This window comes from Vidua macroura, chromosome 3, assembly GCF_024509145.1.
Source record: "Vidua macroura isolate BioBank_ID:100142 chromosome 3, ASM2450914v1, whole genome shotgun sequence".
Classification (NCBI taxonomy): domain Eukaryota; kingdom Metazoa; phylum Chordata; class Aves; order Passeriformes; family Viduidae; genus Vidua; species Vidua macroura.
Genome location: NC_071573.1, coordinates 31820316 through 31836882, shown reverse-complemented (window position 1 = coordinate 31836882; position 16567 = coordinate 31820316). Strand labels below are relative to the sequence as shown.

At 46.6% G+C, this 16567-nt stretch overlaps 2 protein-coding genes across 2 annotated transcripts; one reads left to right on the top strand and one right to left on the bottom strand.

Annotated features, from left to right (window-relative positions):
* Positions 1-1747: 1747 nt before the first annotated feature.
* On the bottom strand, positions 1748-8536 carry LOC128805400 (histone H3.3A). Its single transcript, XM_053974059.1, has 4 exons — positions 8408-8536; positions 6836-6990; positions 4848-5001; positions 1748-2394 (listed from the first exon to the last, which is right to left on the bottom strand). Exons 2-4 carry the CDS (start codon positions 6961-6963, stop codon positions 2266-2268), a joined length of 411 nt encoding a protein of 136 aa, XP_053830034.1. The 5' UTR covers positions 6964-6990; positions 8408-8536; the 3' UTR covers positions 1748-2265.
* Positions 8537-8632: 96 nt separating this feature from the next.
* Positions 8633-13199, top strand: LOC128804932 (uncharacterized). The gene is made up of 3 exons (XM_053973278.1): positions 8633-8818; positions 10916-11253; positions 12070-13199. Exons 1-3 carry the CDS (start codon positions 8633-8635, stop codon positions 12257-12259), a joined length of 714 nt encoding a protein of 237 aa, XP_053829253.1. The 3' UTR covers positions 12260-13199.
* Positions 13200-16567: the final 3368 nt, after the last annotated feature.

Sequence of the window (16567 nt, the reverse complement as noted above, 5' to 3'; positions counted from 1 at the left end):
CCACAACTTTCAAATAGGTGAAGTTTATCCCTAAGCTGGAGTCAAAGCACTGCACACTAAAATGTCATCTGCTCAGATTCCTGATCCCCTCATCTTCTATTAGGATTTCCTCTGCCTTGAACAATTTAACTGCACTGTCAGTTAAACTGGGATATTCCTCACCCCAGTTCTCTCAAAGGGAAAGAGCTCAGTATTTCATTTGAGTACCAAAATTTCAAGATTTGGTTTCCTAATACTCCTAAGAAAGAAAACCCTAAGTTCCTTATCTATGCTTCAGTTCCAGATTATTTAATAAAAACTCCCAGCCTAATTGCCTGCTTGTGTAGGTGCTTGCAGCACTGCTGACTGATAGGTGAAACAGAATTCTGAAGTACAGGACAAAACAAGTAGTTAATTATATTGAAATGCATTGATAGCAAGTTTAACAGGCTTGTTACCAAGTAGACAGAAGTGACATCTTAAACCAGTTGAATCTCAGTTGCTCACCTTTTATATTTCTGTTGTTCTGCGTGCTCCAAGACAAGTCTTCCTTAATTCAGTTGATAGCTATGAACTGCTTGGCATCAAAAGGATGTGATCACATTTTGTCTAGCATTAGTCTTGCCTGTGACAAGCTACTCCATTTAAATAGACTTTACTTTGCACAACCCTGGCAGACAGCATTCATTACCAAAGCCGAGCAAGTTATGAATAATGTGATTTATTCTGTAATTTTTGGCTCTCTGTTCAAGATACCAAAGCAGATAATTTATCTCTATTAATCCTCTTTGGAAATCTTCAGACAAATTCACTCATGTTTAGAGCTCACTCACAACCTCTCGAAAGAAGTTAGCAGCAAATAAGCTCTGCAGGAGCCTTAGCATGGAGGTGAAATCTGTTCGCCGCCTACGTTTTTTTCTGTGGAGCTCATTTCATTATCTGCAAGAGCTATCAAGAACTACAGCACATAACTCGTTTCCAGACTGGTCTGCCAGAACCCTTAAACAAATTTCAAGGGGAAAAATTAAAACCAGGTTTTCACAGGACGGAATTTCAGCAGTAAATTTCTTCATGTGAACTTTCATCAGCAATTGCGGGAGAATATAAAAACCCAGTAGGTTTTAAATGTCTGATCCTGTCCAAGTACTGCTTCTGTGAAGAATTTTAACAAAAATGGTACAAAAGTGTCTTTTAGATTGGAGTGTACAAGCTGAAATTAATCACATGTGGACTAAGCTCTCAAAAATGCTAGAGGGTGTGACAGAAACAGAAAGGTAGTCAACCAAAAAGGGAACATCTACAAGAAACCAACAGAGTGAAAAAGGGAAAAAAAAACACAACAAAAAACACCCAAAAAAATAAAACCCCTAAACAGAAAAACCCAAACCACTACATTCCACCATTTATACCATACTAAAAAACCAGAAAAATCAGAAATGCTTCCAAATTCAGCACAAAATCAAGTAAGAAAGGAATCTAAATAACAAATTGCTGCTTCTTAGCACTGTAGCTTAGAGAGCTCAGTTCAGCTCCAGACTTTACCTGGTACTAATACACACCAAACTTGCTTTTATGCAGACCAATTTTACACTCTTAAAAGAACCTCACATATACACTACTTCAGGCAAGGCAGTACCCCCAGCATTTCCTACATCTGCCCCAAGGAATTAGGCCATGCATTGAAGAGCAAAAGGGGAGGGAAGGCTGATCACTTTTGAATCAATGTAACCCATGTGTAATATTTAAAAATCAAGACTAAAAGCAGGCATCATTTAATGTATTTTAATAGCAAACTTACAGGAACAGCACAGAAGACAGACAACATTAAAAACATGTACTTGCATGTAGGACAACTCAGTTAGAAAAGTATAGTGAGTGGATGGAATCTACTGTATGATAAAAATGCTACAAACACCATTTAGTTACCATTGATAAGAAATTTACTTGTTTAAAAAAATCCAAATGCTGGCATTGTCCAGAAAAATTTGTCAGGTTTATTTATTTTTTTTATAAAGTTGTTTTGGTGAACAAGTTTCAACAATTCATGTTTTTATTTTTTGACCACATTGTTTGTTTTTATGTCCCCTTGTTTATATTAAAAATCCACACACAAATGAAAATGGAAAGAAAACTTGCCAATACCCAATTCTGTCCCCTATTTTTCCACTTGCAACCATATACTTAAGGTACCTTTTAACCCCATGGAAAAAATATCTAACGTTCATTACTACCAATAACAGGAAGAAGATTTTGCTTCGAGAATGACAAACCCATCGTGGTGAGGTTTTAGGCACGCTCCCCACGTATGCGGCGTGCTAGCTGGATATCTTTTGGCATGATTGTGACACGTTTGGCATGGATAGCACACAGGTTGGTGTCTTCAAACAGGCCAACCAAGTAGGCTTCACTTGCCTCCTAGTGTGGAAGAAAAAGAGGTAAGAACATTTTCACTCTCTGAGCACCAGCAAAAAAAAGACTCATAGTTCAGAATTAAAAGTACAGTGTAACATGGCATTAAGTTGAGGTTTTGATCTTTATTACTCACAAATATCAAAAGTTTTAGATTTTCAGAAATGAAAAACCTCCACTTTCTTATAATATTCTATGTTTAAAGTAACGTACTGCTGCCATTTGGTAAGGACATCCTCCAGAGCACAACAGAACTAATACTCCCATGGGACTCTCATGAGACAGGAAGGGGTTACATTATTAACAGGTTAGTTTGTTTAGGAAATTCTCTTTTCAAAGGCTGGGTTACACTGTTTGAGGGACTTGTTTGCTGCCTCTTCCAGAGTAAGAGTCACTAAGCATCAGGTGAAATTGGCAGGTGCCAGGGAAAAGAAGAACATGTATTTCTTCCGAACACACAGTTCAGGCACATAGCTCTGTCCACAGATACTGAAGAGGTGGCTTAAGTCAAAAATTAGCAGAAAAAAAATCTACTGAGAACTACTAGAAATAAGATAATTCCTTTAGTTCAGGAGCTCCTTGAACCATCAAAACCAACACATCAGTCAGGGAGTTGCCATCAGAGAGGTGTCCTGCTCCTGTACTTTCTTCCCGCCCATCTGGGGACACAGCCCTGGCCCCACTATCACAGACAGTTCTCACCTCACACCTGAGAGAACCAGGGGCAGCACAAGAACAACGCTGACCACAGGGGTTTTCCCTGTTACTGAGCAGCTGCACACAGGACTCTGAGTAGTCAGATGCTCAGCTGGACCTAAATATTCACCTGACTCACATTAAGTTAGCTGCTGCTAAGCCCAGCACAGCAGTGGTAATTGTTTAAACACTTTTGGAACACATGGAATTCTAACACCTATCAATCACCTAGGAAGCATCTTAGTGTACCAGTACTGGACACAGCCACACCTGGGCTGAGAAGGTGGGAATGATGGGGCTCAACTATAGAAAGGAGGGCGAGGTCACCCTTTCTACAATACACACAAGAGAACAACTTGTATAAGCCACTTCATTGCCAGGAACTCCAGGAATCAACTTACTAGGTTCAAAGATCCTCTTTAAAAACATAAGGTTATCCAATACAAAAAAATCAGTATTTACTACAGCAGATGAGGACTGTGGTATTACTAAGTCATTTAATTTGCAGTAGGATGTGAGATTCCCTAATGAAGTTTTGTCAAATCACTATGTGAAAAGACACTTCACCAAATATCCATGCTGGCACAAACAACACGGTATCCAACGGGTTAATAAAAAAAAATATTCTACTTTTTTGAGTTGGTTTCTTTTTTCAAATATGCAAGCAGATCCCACTAGGAATTGGATGTGACCAGGTTCTATACCAACAAATCCTTAATGCAAAACCAGGAACTTTCTGAAAGTGTATTAGTTACTAAATTTTAATAGGCAGTTCTAGATAAAGAGACACACAGATAAACCTCAGGATTTAATAACTACCACAAAGAATAACTAAAAGCAAAGGCAGCAACTCTGCAAACACACAGAGGCACCTTTTGAAGCTAAACATATGCCCAAGTTTATGGGCTCTCATGGCAAACATCTTGGCCCCTTATCAAGTGGAAGTCATTAACTAGAAAGAGACCATTTCGTCTGCATGTCAGACAGACTGCAATTACAGATACATTCTGGAACAATCTTTCAACAGCTATCTTTAATCAGGAGTGTCTTTTATCACAAGAGGGAGATGTCCCCATGATAAGAACTGAGTCTTATGGGGGGTCCTAAGTTAGATTCAGGAATTTGAGCCGGAAAGAGCAATTAATATTTTTCTCTCTGTAAAATCTAAATAAGTTATATAACTGATATATTTTTAAAATGTGCTCAGCATCAACTACATCCTAGGAAAGCAACTACTTCCCTAACTGTGTTTAGATGTGGCTTATTGGGCTGTTCTTCTTTAGCGGGCATTTAAGGACACCAAGACCTCCTCATTAGGAAACCCCTGAATCTGCTTTACAAAATGTTCCCTCTCCAACTGCGGAGCTCAAAGGTGGAGGAAATGTGTTTTTCTTGAGCATATTAAGCACTGTTCTAACAAATTGAGGGGCTGTTTTAAAAAACCCAAACCCAAAGCACCACCCACAAAAGCACTTACAGGCTCTGTAAGGAGCAGCTGAGCCGTCCCTGCGCTGTTTGATCCTATGGCACCCACAGGCATCCCCAGGACCCCCTGGGCAAGGCAAGGCTCAGGTGCGCATCCCTCCCCACCGGTGCGGGCCACGCCCACCGCGGCAGTCCCACCAATCAGAGGCAGCCCAAACTAACCCTAGAAACAGGCTGGCCAATGGGGGAGCAGGGCGGGGCTCCGGTGTATCCCGGCTGGGGGCACTCCCAGCGCTGCCCCGGCAGCACAGCCCGCCCGGGAGCCCCGCCAGGCTCACCTGCAAAGCACCGATGGCAGCGCTCTGGAAGCGCAGATCTGTCTTGAAGTCCTGAGCAATTTCACGCACCAGACGCTGGAAGGGAAGTTTGCGGATCAAAAGTTCGGTGGACTTTTGATAGCGCCTGATTTCACGCAGAGCCACAGTACCCGGCCTATTAAAATTAAATACAATGAAAATAAAAATACTTCATATTGAAAACATATTCTGCATCACCTTAAAAATAGGGGTCCATCCTCCAGACTAAACCAAGCACCATACACTTCCGTTTCCCCTAGGAGAGTCCCAGCATTTACAGTACAAAATCAGTTCCGCTGGCAAAGGGTCACTGTCTTCTCAGCACCAGTCTGTGCCAACTTCCACTGGCTTCAGCAGGGATCCCTCAGGCGGACTCCCAAGGCCTGACTTCACCAAGGGAAGAGTTGGCCAACATGTGCTGTCCAACTGACAGCAACACAGCTCAGTGCAGATGTGGCAAACCACAGAGCTGCCCCAAGTTCAGCTGTACCAAAGGTACCCCTGAGGGGCCTGACAGGAATCCCTGATTTTAAGGGAAATTGGTTCTTCTTCTCTACTGTCAACATTCATAGAACCAACAAAATTTATATTCCCTATTATATTTTCAGTCAAAAGTATCCAGTGTATTTCCCCACGTTAGTTTTGGTGTCAGAATGACAAATTCAGAATAGCAACATATGTTTGCAAACATGATGTCCATTTGTGAAACAATACCACAGTTATTTCTGTGGAAGCTTTGTCTTTTCCTGCTCCAGCTTTATTACTTTTCTCCCAATTGATGAATTCTGCCTCACACCTAGAGCAAGAATCACAGAGTGGGTCAGGTGACCACAGGGAAGGGACCACAATGGGTCACCTGGCCCAACCTCCTTGCTCAAACAGGGTCATCCCAGAGATTGTTTCTCAGGATTGTGTCCAGATGGCTTTTGGTAATCTCCAAGGAAGACGACTCCACAACCACTCTGGGCAATCTGTTGCAATGCTCAGTCACCTTCACAGCAAAGTTCTTCCTCATGTTCAGGTGGAATTTCCTGTCCATCGGTTTCTGCCCTTTGCCTCATTCTGTTGCTTGGCACCACTGAGAAGAACCTGGCTCCATCCTCTTCAGACTCCTCGATCCATTAATAAATCCCCTCTTGGACTTCTCAATTAAGTCCCCTTTTCTAAATCCACTTCTTCCCCTTCCATGTTTCCCCCAAGGAATACCCAGACCTAGCCCAAAACCATCCTCCAAGCTGAAGCACGACTGCTGCCGCTCTGCACCGAGGAAGAGGTCAGGACTCGGGGGCTGTGTAACATCTCTGCCGCCGACTCCGCTCCGGCCCGGCAGTCCCAAGGCCGGGATTCGGGACGGGCGCGCGGGGCGGTGCGGGAGCCCCGGCGCATCCACGGGTGCGCGGCTCCCTCTGGCGGCGGCTCCACGCCCTGCAGGGCCCCGCGCCCGCCCAGCGCCGCCGCCGGCGGATCCAGCCCCGCGAGGGAGCGCGGAGCGCGCCGGTAACAATAAACTTGGCGGCGGCGGAGGCGCAGCCCTGCTGCGGCCTCTAGATAACCGCGAGTACAGAATTATAAAAATTTAAAAGAAGCGCCGAGCCGCGTCCGCCGCGGCGGGAGGGGTGTCGGTTTTGTAGTCACCAGCACCGGAACGCCCGGAAAAGGGCTGATGACAAACGTCGGGATCGGTGCCGCCCTGGGAATTTCTGGTTATTTTTGCGGCTGGCGGGGACCCGCGCTTGTTTTCTTTTCGGTGGTTTTTTGGTTTTGGGTTTTTTGGGTTTTTTTTGTTTTTTTTTTTTTTTTTGGTTATTCTGCCGGCAGGCGGGTGGCCTCGGGGAGCGGAGCGCGGAGGAGGCGGGGAGAAGCGGCCCCCGCCCTATCGGTCCCCGGGGTGGGGGGGAGAAGATTGGTGGTGGGGGGGGGGAGGTTGCCCGGTAGCGCCCCGCGGCCGCCTCTGCGCGGCGCTGCGTTACCTGTAGCGGTGCGGCTTCTTCACCCCGCCAGTGGAGGGCGCGCTCTTGCGGGCGGCTTTGGTGGCGAGCTGCTTGCGGGGCGCCTTGCCACCGGTGGACTTGCGGGCGGTCTGCTTGGTACGGGCCATGCTCCTGCCGACGTCGCTGCCTTACACCTGCCGGGAGGAACGTGGGCAGGCGGGGCAGGGGGGAGGTGGTCGCCCCGCTCGGCGTGCGCCCCCCGCGGCACCTGCCCCCGGGGCGGGCGGCAGCGCGGCCCCCGTCCCGCGCAACGCGTCCCTGCCCCGCCAGCCCCGAGCGCTCAGCCCGCGGCGGCCGAACGCCTCCGACGGCCAGTAAAAAAAAAATAAAAAAACACCCACACCAAAAAAGGAAAAAATTAAATTAGAAATTAAACGCCTGCCGATCGCGGAATATTAAAATACAGCTTTTTTTGCTCACGAATTCAATATCAAAGCGGCGGCGGCGGCTGAAGCCGAGCGAGCCGCACGGCAGCAGGCGCGGAGAGGCGGCTGTCGCCTCCCCCCCGCCGGCCGCCCGTCACCTGCCAAGTGTTTGCAAATACCGCCCGGCAAACATCGGGGGGCTGGCACCGACCCGCCGCTCCCACCCGCCGGAAAACCTCCTCCGAAATTGCGGAGCGGGGGCCGGCGGAGCGGCAGCCCCCGCCGGCCCTCCCCGGGCTGCCCGGCGCTCGCCGCCGCCCGCCCGCGCTCCCCGACCCGCCGCAACCGCAGGCAGCCCGGCGTTTATCGTGCGAAAAGGAAAGGGGCCGGATAAAGTGCGAGAAAGCAACAAACTTTGTTTTCGGGGGGTTGTTTTTTGGGTGCCGTCTTTCTCTTTCTGTGTAACTGCTTCCCCAAGAGCTGCCTCGCTCCCAAGCGCCTCTCACAGGCAAACTCAGCTCCCAGAGCCAGAACAAAATGGAAACAATCACGAAACGCAGCCCTAGTCCTTTCGCAAAGGAGGAAAAAATAAATTGCAAAAAATAACGCCAAAAATATCGCCAGGAACTCCAAACCATGCGGGTACAGATGCAGGGGGAGGCAGAGGAAAAGTTTGCACTCGAAAACCAAAAAATTGCGTTGCGTTTGGGTCGTTCCTTCGGCGAATTTCTTTTCCTTTTTATTGTTTTTTATGCAATAGGAAAAAAAATATGGTCGGTGACCAGAGAAAAGAGACAAGATGGTGAAGCTGAGCAACAACTGTGGGGAGCAGAGGAAGGAAGGCAGGAGAGTTACCCTGGGCTGGCGAGCGGCTCCCCTTTGCGACCGCTTCCCAGCCCCAATCCGGGGGATGTCGGGCTGAGGAGGCACCTAAGGGGCTGGGGAGGCCGCTGGTGGGGGTCTGGAGCGGGGGCGAGGGGAGCAGAGGGGGGCAACGACCGCGCGAAGCGGGGCCGGGGGTGCCGGCGGAGGGAGCCGCTCCGGCTGCGCCGGGAAGGCGACGCGACCGAGGGGAACCCGAGCCGCCGCCGCCTCCCGAGCCCCCCAAAAGTTTGTGGGGAGGCTCGGGGGGCAGCGGCGGTGGGTGTCGGGGCGCGGGGGGCGGCGGGCGCGGCGCCAGACTTACCCCGTCCGCTGGGCGAGCGCGGCTGCCGTGCGGGAGGGAGGGAGGGAGGGATGGAGGGCGGGCAGGCGGGCGGGCGCAGGAGGAGCCGGAGCTGCTGCGGCTGGCGCTGGCGGCGGCTCGGAGCACAATTGAAAGATGGCTGACTGGCGAGGGCCGGCCCCGCGCGCCACCCCGCCCCCCGCGCGCCGGCCCCGCCCCGGCCCGCGCGCCCGCCAATGGCGCACAATGGAGGGAAGGCGCGGCCCCGCCCGCGGCCCCGCCCCCGCCCCGTGTGTACAAACACAAAAGGCACGCGCGCGCGAGGGGATTCCCTGTCCCCGCGTCCCCCCGGCCGCAGCCGCGCGGGCTCGGCCGCCACCCCCGCCGCGAGGCACGGCCTCGTCCGCCGCACTTGGTCCTGTTGGGTTTTGGGTGGGTTCTTTCCGGTTGGGGGGTCACCCTGTGGCCAGCAGGGCTAGGGGAGTGATGTTCCCCCCGGTACTCGGCGTTGGTGAGGCCACACGTTGAGTGATGCGTCCCGTTCTGGGCCCCTCACTACAGGAAGGACGTGGAGGTGCTGGAGCGTGTCCAGAGAAGGGCAACGGAGCTGGGGAAGGGTCTGGAGCATTCATCTTACAACGAGCTGCTGAGGGAGCTGGGGTGTTTATCCAGGAGAAAAGGAGGCTCAGGAGTGACCTTATTGCTCTCTTCAACTCCCTGAAAAAAAGGCTGTAGCCAGGTGGGGATTGGCCTCTTCTCCCAGGCAACCAGTGACAGGACAAGAGGAGATGGCCTCTAAGTGCACCAAGGGAGGTTTAGCTTGGACATTAGAAGGAATTTCTTCATTGAAAGGCTGACTGGACATTGGAACAGGCTGCCCTGGGAGGTGGTGGAGTTACTGTCCCCTGGATGTGTTTAAGGAAACACTGGACATGGAACTTAGTGCCATGGTCTAGTTGGCAAGTGGTGTTTGGACAAAGGCTGGACTCGATGATCTTAGAGGTCTTTTCCAACCTAACTGATTCTGTGGGTTTTTTCTTTACATAGAAACAAACCAAAATTTCTCCCTGTAAGCTGGCCCATCAGAGCCCACCCAGCAAGGATCTGCTTTGGAAGGGCCATACTTGTTCTCTAAAATGAGAGCTGAGTGCCAGGAGGGGACTGCTGGGGATACTTCTGTCTCAGAAACACGCTGCAGGCACAATGATTCACAAGGAAAATCTACTGTTAGGGAAGGAAGAGGACCCTCATTTCCCGCATCATTGCTGTCCCACTGTTTGGAGTTTGAGATGCAGCTTTTGGAAAAGCAATGGTAAGTTTAGCACTGTCATCACCAGCAGACTCCAACTGGTTGTATCAGCTGCCATGATGTTTACTGAGAAAATTTGCTCTTTATTTTCTATTAATGTCAGGATCAAAATGCCCTGGGGAAAAGTAAGCTGCACTCTAATACAAATGAACAGTCACTAGCAATTGTCTTAAGCGCATCTCAACTACAGAGTCAGATCCTCTGCTCACACAAACTGGTGCCACCATCTTGTCTGTCATTTAGGCATTAGAAGGAGCCATATTTGATTTGCAAAATCTTTATTACGGATGATGATGTAATGCAGCTCTGTGTGGAGACATCCAAACTACCTCCAGCTGCAGAAGTGGTTTAGCTATGTGAGCATTCACTTGGGGCTAATCAAACCTGACAAGAAAGAGAGTGTTATCGTGGGCAGAACACCCTGCTAAAATAGATATAGTCTGCATTAGTGCTCAGATAAAAACAACAGGCTGCATGACACAGACATGACCAGACATGCCACACATACACCTCTGACCCTACGGTGAGTTTATGAGAGGTGGCTGTCAGGAAAAAGAAAACACAAAGGATTTTATTTATACTTACAGAAATATCGGTGGATTGATTTATCTGTTTATAGTATTTGAGAGAAATATATTATATTGTATATAATATAATAGTATATATATATATATAATATAGTATATTGAGAGAATATAGTATTATGAGAGAAAGCACCTTACTGGACAGTCTGAAGTGAACTCTGAGCTGTTCAGTATCATACAATAATTGAGCATTTGCAAATGCTCAATTAACTCTAAAAGCCAGGCACCGAAATTGGCATCAATTCCCCACACAACACACACATCCCACGATGAGCAGCTGGAAAAGTTAAAAGAGGGCAGCACCAGTTCCCAGCCGCAAGAAGCTGCCTGGAGGTTAATAATCCATAGGTTGTCCCTGGCAGCTTTAGCTCTGCCCGCTCCCGGGGGTGCGGAGGAAGCGGCCGCGCTTCCAGCGCTCTCCGTCCGGCTGTTCCCGCGCCCTTCCCCCGCAGGAGGAGCTGCTCCGCCGCGCTCCCCGGCGGCGGCCCTCCCTGGCGGCCGGGCGTGACCGAGCCCCGAGGTCACCTGCGGGGCCCGAACCCCCCCCTCCCCATCCCGCGCCGGGGCTGCCGCGGGTGGCACCGGACGTGCCCCCGCCGCCATTGGCGGGAGCCGCCTGGAATTCCATGACGCCAGGCGGGGCGGGGCGCGCGGCTGTCCCGGCCCCGGCGCTGCCCCCTCCCACGGCCAGCCCGTGCTTTCCTCCCGGAACTCGGCGGCCAGCTAGCTCTTGTGTCTCCTGAAGGGCCGCAGCGCTGCTCCCGCCCTGCCGCTGGCAGCTCTGGCTGGTTTCAAACGTATGAGGAAAGCCGCAGGCAGGACTACAGGGTATTGTCTGCCCACTGCCCACAGCGGAATACAGGGAAAGCCCAGAGAAGGAAAAACTATTCCAGTATTATCAGGTTTTGCACCTTCGTTTCGTCCTCGTTGATTAATGCCATTAAACCCGTGCTTTTCCAGGGCTGCAGGAACAGGTACGGCCCTTTGAGCTTTACCACAAATGCTATTTGAGTGCCTACAGAACAGCACAGAAAGAGCTGGCCCAACTCTAAAAGACTCCAGACGCTCATCTTTCACTGGCAGCACCGATAAGCCTTTGCTCCTCCTTCCCGAAGGCCTTTATCTCTGCAGACCACAGGCATCTTCCACCCTAAGGCATCCATAAGCGGCCATGAAGAAATCTAACCTAATGAGATTCCACTGGTTTAGCTGGCAATAACACGCCAAGGACAACTGCAGTACTTCATCCTCACCCAGCGTAACCACCGCTGTTGCAAACGTGGCCAGATTGCTATAGGAAAGAAGATTAGGGTGGAAAACAGCTGGTGCAGATTGGAGCCAAAGAAGACTCAAATGATAATGAATAGAAAAGAGGAACATTCAAATCAGAAGTTGTTTTCAGCACCTTTCACAGAAAGTAGACAGCCCTCATTCAACAAAAAAGAGGCAGATTTCCACTGCTTGTACGCCTTTGGGCTGTCCAAGTAGCAGACATTTTTCAAAATAATCTCTTTCACCTTTCTCTTGTTGGGAGACTCATCTTGCCTGGGAGACTCCGGGCAGAGGAAGGCAGGCACTTATCCCATCAAGGTGCATTAATTGCAACTATTATATAAAGCCAAAAACACTGTTTCAAAATGTTACAAAAACAAAAAAACAAAGAAAAAAAAAACAAAACAAAACAAAACCCCAAAAAAAACCAAACCAAAAAAAAAAAAAACCAAACCAAACAAAATGAAACACAAAACAAGCAAAACTAACATGCTGTTGCTTTGGCCCTTTCCAAATAGCTCCTGGTCAGCTTCCAATGCCAGCATAATGCACTGGCCCAGTTGGAGGGAGAGCTACCAGATCAACCCCAGTGACATCAGAGACTGCAGGAACATCTACAAACAACTGCAGCAGCTGCTTCCCTTTGCAACAGCACACATTACAAGCCAAACAAAACACAGCAGAGCAGATGAAGTTTGCCTTTTTTGAGGTTAACTGGACCAAAAAAGAAATAAAAAGGGAGTCCAGAGTATTATCAGAGTATGGTTGTTTTCAAGCAACACTGCAGGTAATCTTCCAGAATCATTTGAGAAAGGCTTCCCACTACAAAAGACAGGCACGATTTGTCACCAAACTCCAAAGGGTCTCTGATCAAAGAAGAAATATTTCTTTCCTATCCCCCCAAAAGCACAAACTAAACATCCAAATTACTTAGTCAACAGATAAAAGTCCTCTCCTACCACCCAGGGAAAACCAGGGTTGTTATTAGTTTTATCTAAAAGCTACTCTGACATTTTGGTGATGGAAGGAGTATAAAAGACTACCTTTATTTATCTACAGCCTTCACCTGACTCCTCCTTTCTTTCCTCTCCTCCCAGACCCAGTTCTCCCTTCCTGTTCTCAATCAGATCCATCTCTCTTCTTTAACTTGTTGAACCTCCAACCAACCTTTGCACTCTAGATCTGCAAGTTCTCACCTATTCCCTGCCCCAGCTCCCAGCCTGGTGGCCATTTCCTTATTTCATATTCCCTACACACCTCTTTGACTCAATGTATTTGCTCAGACAGTTGCATTTTTCTCTTCTTTCTGTTTGGTTTTTTTTCCCTATCTCTTTCATCCTCTTGATTCTGATGCCAAACAGTTCCCACCTTCCCCTAGTTTTTCAGCCAGCCCCAGTCCCATACCTGCTGTGTTCCCTTCTGCAGCTCCCAGGCTGGACAGCTTTTCCTAGCCAATTTCAATCCCATCTTTAAAAAACACTGGACTGTGTTGCTTCATCCTCACTCCAGTCCTGGCAGGCCTGCCACCCAGTTTGTTGTTATGGCTGCTATGCACTTACAATTTCTCCTGGAAATTAAAATTAAATGTCAGTACAAAATGCTCACAAGCTTTAAAACTATCTTTCTCTTAAAATGCATTTTGATAGAATTAAAATATTTGTAGCCTTAACTTAGCATTAACAGTACATTTGGTGCACACTTAAATATATTCCTAAATAATCATCTACATAAAAGACAAAAATACACATTTGCTGTTTTTTCCTAGGAAGTTACCAGGGGTGGCAATCATTGGCACTTGTTAAGGAAAGTATAAGTCACCTAAAAACCTCAAAACAAGTTACAATCATCTTGCCTCTGTGTAAATAGCTTTCTATTAGTATTTGTTTTGAAGGTTTCTATGTCATGGGTTTGTAGAGCACAGAAGTTACAACACAGTAACAGCAGCCATTGTACTGCATAGCTGTTTGATATGCTGGGTTGCCCATCACACGGGACACCTTTCTATTCTTTGGAATATTTATATTCCCTGACAATGCAGACACCAAAAGTACACTGGCCAGAACTAGCAGCTGTGTAGTACACCTATCTTTAGAGATTGGCACCCACTGGAAACATAGATAAGAAGTTGTTGTGTAGTAGCAGTAGACACAGCTTTTTCCTCACTTTTATCATGTCTTTTAATAGTGTCTTTTGCCTTTTGCAGTTCTGTGAAATGCTTCACATATATCAGACATTATGGCCCAACTGTTCAAAGAAAACTCTTCCGCAAGAGTTTACTTTTAAGCAACTCTCAAGCTCCATGGGTTTCCTGGGGAGGATTCATAGTTTTTAATTTACGCCTGTAAAAAATGTATATCCCTGAAAACTGAACCCAAAGGAAAGTCTCCCTGTTTAAATAACAATGGAAGTGTACATGTGCAATAGAAAAAAATTATTGGAATTCATGGGTTCTTCAGGAAAGCTTAAAAGAGACAGCTACTTTAAAATGCAAAATCATCAGTCCTGACATCCAAAGTCCAAAGTTACTTCTTTTCACACTTTGAGCATCACATATGGCCAGGGGATTCAGGACAACCTACTTTGGAGACAAACTGCATTTTTCTAATGTCTCATAACCCAAATGCAGTAAATCTGTTTTTTTTTTCTCCAAACCTTTTTTGGTAATTAACACTGTTTCAATGGAAAGTTTTTCCCAAAAGGTATTTCAAGGACAAAGTTCTAAAAGAATGAAAATAAGCCTACAATAATTCAGAGAATAAGATTCAGGACTTTTGGATTTTGCTTTTCTTTTTGGATTGCCACAAATTTTTAGGCTTGGTGAGTTTCACTTGTAGGATCCTCTCCTACAAAGACTTACCAAGCTCCTAGTTTCACTGCGTATATGCCTGCTTTTAGATAGGGACTCCTGGCTATAATTCCTTATGTATCATCCAGGATTCTCTTATTATAATCTCATTTGTATGGCCCATTATTAGCACACATCACTGCTGGAACTCATCTCTCATCCTTCTAATGAGGTCCCACAAAACATGAAAGAGTAAATAACATTACATAAAATAGCGCTAATTCTTTCTTTTCTGTGGTCTGGTGAGTTTCTTCTGGTGGAAAGAGTCATAAAAATCCTGTATGAGCACCCTATAATGACATCCTGAAACTCCATTCCTATTCCCATCTAGTTTGCTTATTTGTTTGTTCATAATAGCCTTTTAGATATGCTTCGTATTTTAGTATAATTTCTAATAGAAAGTAAAAAAATCTCCATTGCCTTTTGAAGACTGGAAGTTAAAAAGATCTTTAATTGCCTGATCCAGAGCTAAGAACGGTTCCAGGTACATACAATGCATTGTAGCTGTAAACACAGTCTTCATTTCTTCTTATCAGCTTTGAAAGACTAGCATGCAACAGTTCAGTATCTTAAGGTGGAAACAGGACTTGCAATATCATGCCAAAACAAAGCTGTATTCCTATTACACTGGCACTATAAAAAATCCTAACCAGAAACCCCTTGTCAGGAGAACTTCAACTTTGATTTCTCTAAGCTTATGCCTAGTCTTCTTCCATTTCTCAGGACAGTATTATGCTTTATTCTTCGATACTGCCAGTTTGGAGTGTACTAAAGGGTTAACTGAAACAGAAACCAAGTCCTAGCACCCGATAGGGAATAGGGCACAACACATAATTGTGAGGTTATTGTACAGCCCTGCCAAAGCCTGGAAATTGTATGCTATGACAAGGAGTATCTGTGATGTTTTTAGATGACGTATGATCAAATGTGACAACATATTTCAGAGATATGATATGAAATTTAATTATAGAAATATGTTAAAGGCATTGGGTGAAAGGATTGGTGGACAAGTAAAAAGAAAAGGGAGTTTTTCCTCTGTAATGATAATGCAAGAATCTGAAATTTACTGCTGAGTAGCTGCCTGAGTTAGTTTGCATTGACAGACACATTTCAAGTGGGTTTTTGCAGAATTTTCTGCAGAACAGGGAAGAACAATTGTTCTGGGGAATATTTCTTCCCAACGTTACAGCATAATAAAATTATTTAACTGATTTTAGCTCTCCTGGCTCTTCACACATGACTAAGTTATGATAACAACCTTTGCTGTCTTTTGAAGCATTGTATTGTACTGTGGAAGGAATTGGGTAGCCCATGGTTTTCTAACAGAAACTACTGCAAAATCTTTTATTTCCAGTACTTCTGTGTTATGGGTTCATTAAAACTCCCAAAGAAAAACATCCAACACAAGCTCTAATTGGTTCCCAAATAAGATCCTTACTACAAGTACACTGATTTCCTAGGAGCTCCTGTTGTAGAAGAATTCCAGCAGGCTGATTTGCTCCAAGGCTCACACCTGCTGGAAAATAAACCCCTGCAGGCTTGCATTAGGGAGGGGAAAAGAAGGCTCACTCTTTTCTACCACCCATTAGGCTCCAGTTGGCTTCATTCTGCAGTATTGTTCTTGTAAAGGATGCCTTTTCACACACTGATGCAGGCTCCAGCCCCTGCTGACACCGCCTTGAAAGGCTCTGAGAGCTACTATACTTGACAGAACTAAAAGATAATATTATTTATTACATTTCTTTGCTCAGTGGGGTAATCTCATGAGATATGAATCTCTTCTTCATGAGGGCCCTGGGGATAGCAGGCAGAATGAAACTCAGCTACTCTTTAGTACAATGCAAACAGCACAGACCAAAGTACTCAGGCTCCAACAGCTAACAGCAGACCAAAATACCAGTTATGACACCCTATATCTTAATTTATTTGGAACAATATTCTGTAGGCTGGTTGCTTTCAAAATAAATCTGCTTGTTCCTTATAAAAACATACAACTGTCTTGAAATGGCATTGATGCTTCATAAGCCTCATTTGTGATGCTTCTTCGAGCCACAGCTGAGGAAGGGTCTCAAAAATGAAAATACTGTTCTGAGGTCTGGCTCTAAGACAGCTGAGAAATGTTCTGACATGTCCCATCTTTCTTAGCAAGTATTCCCAAATCTCAAAACCCA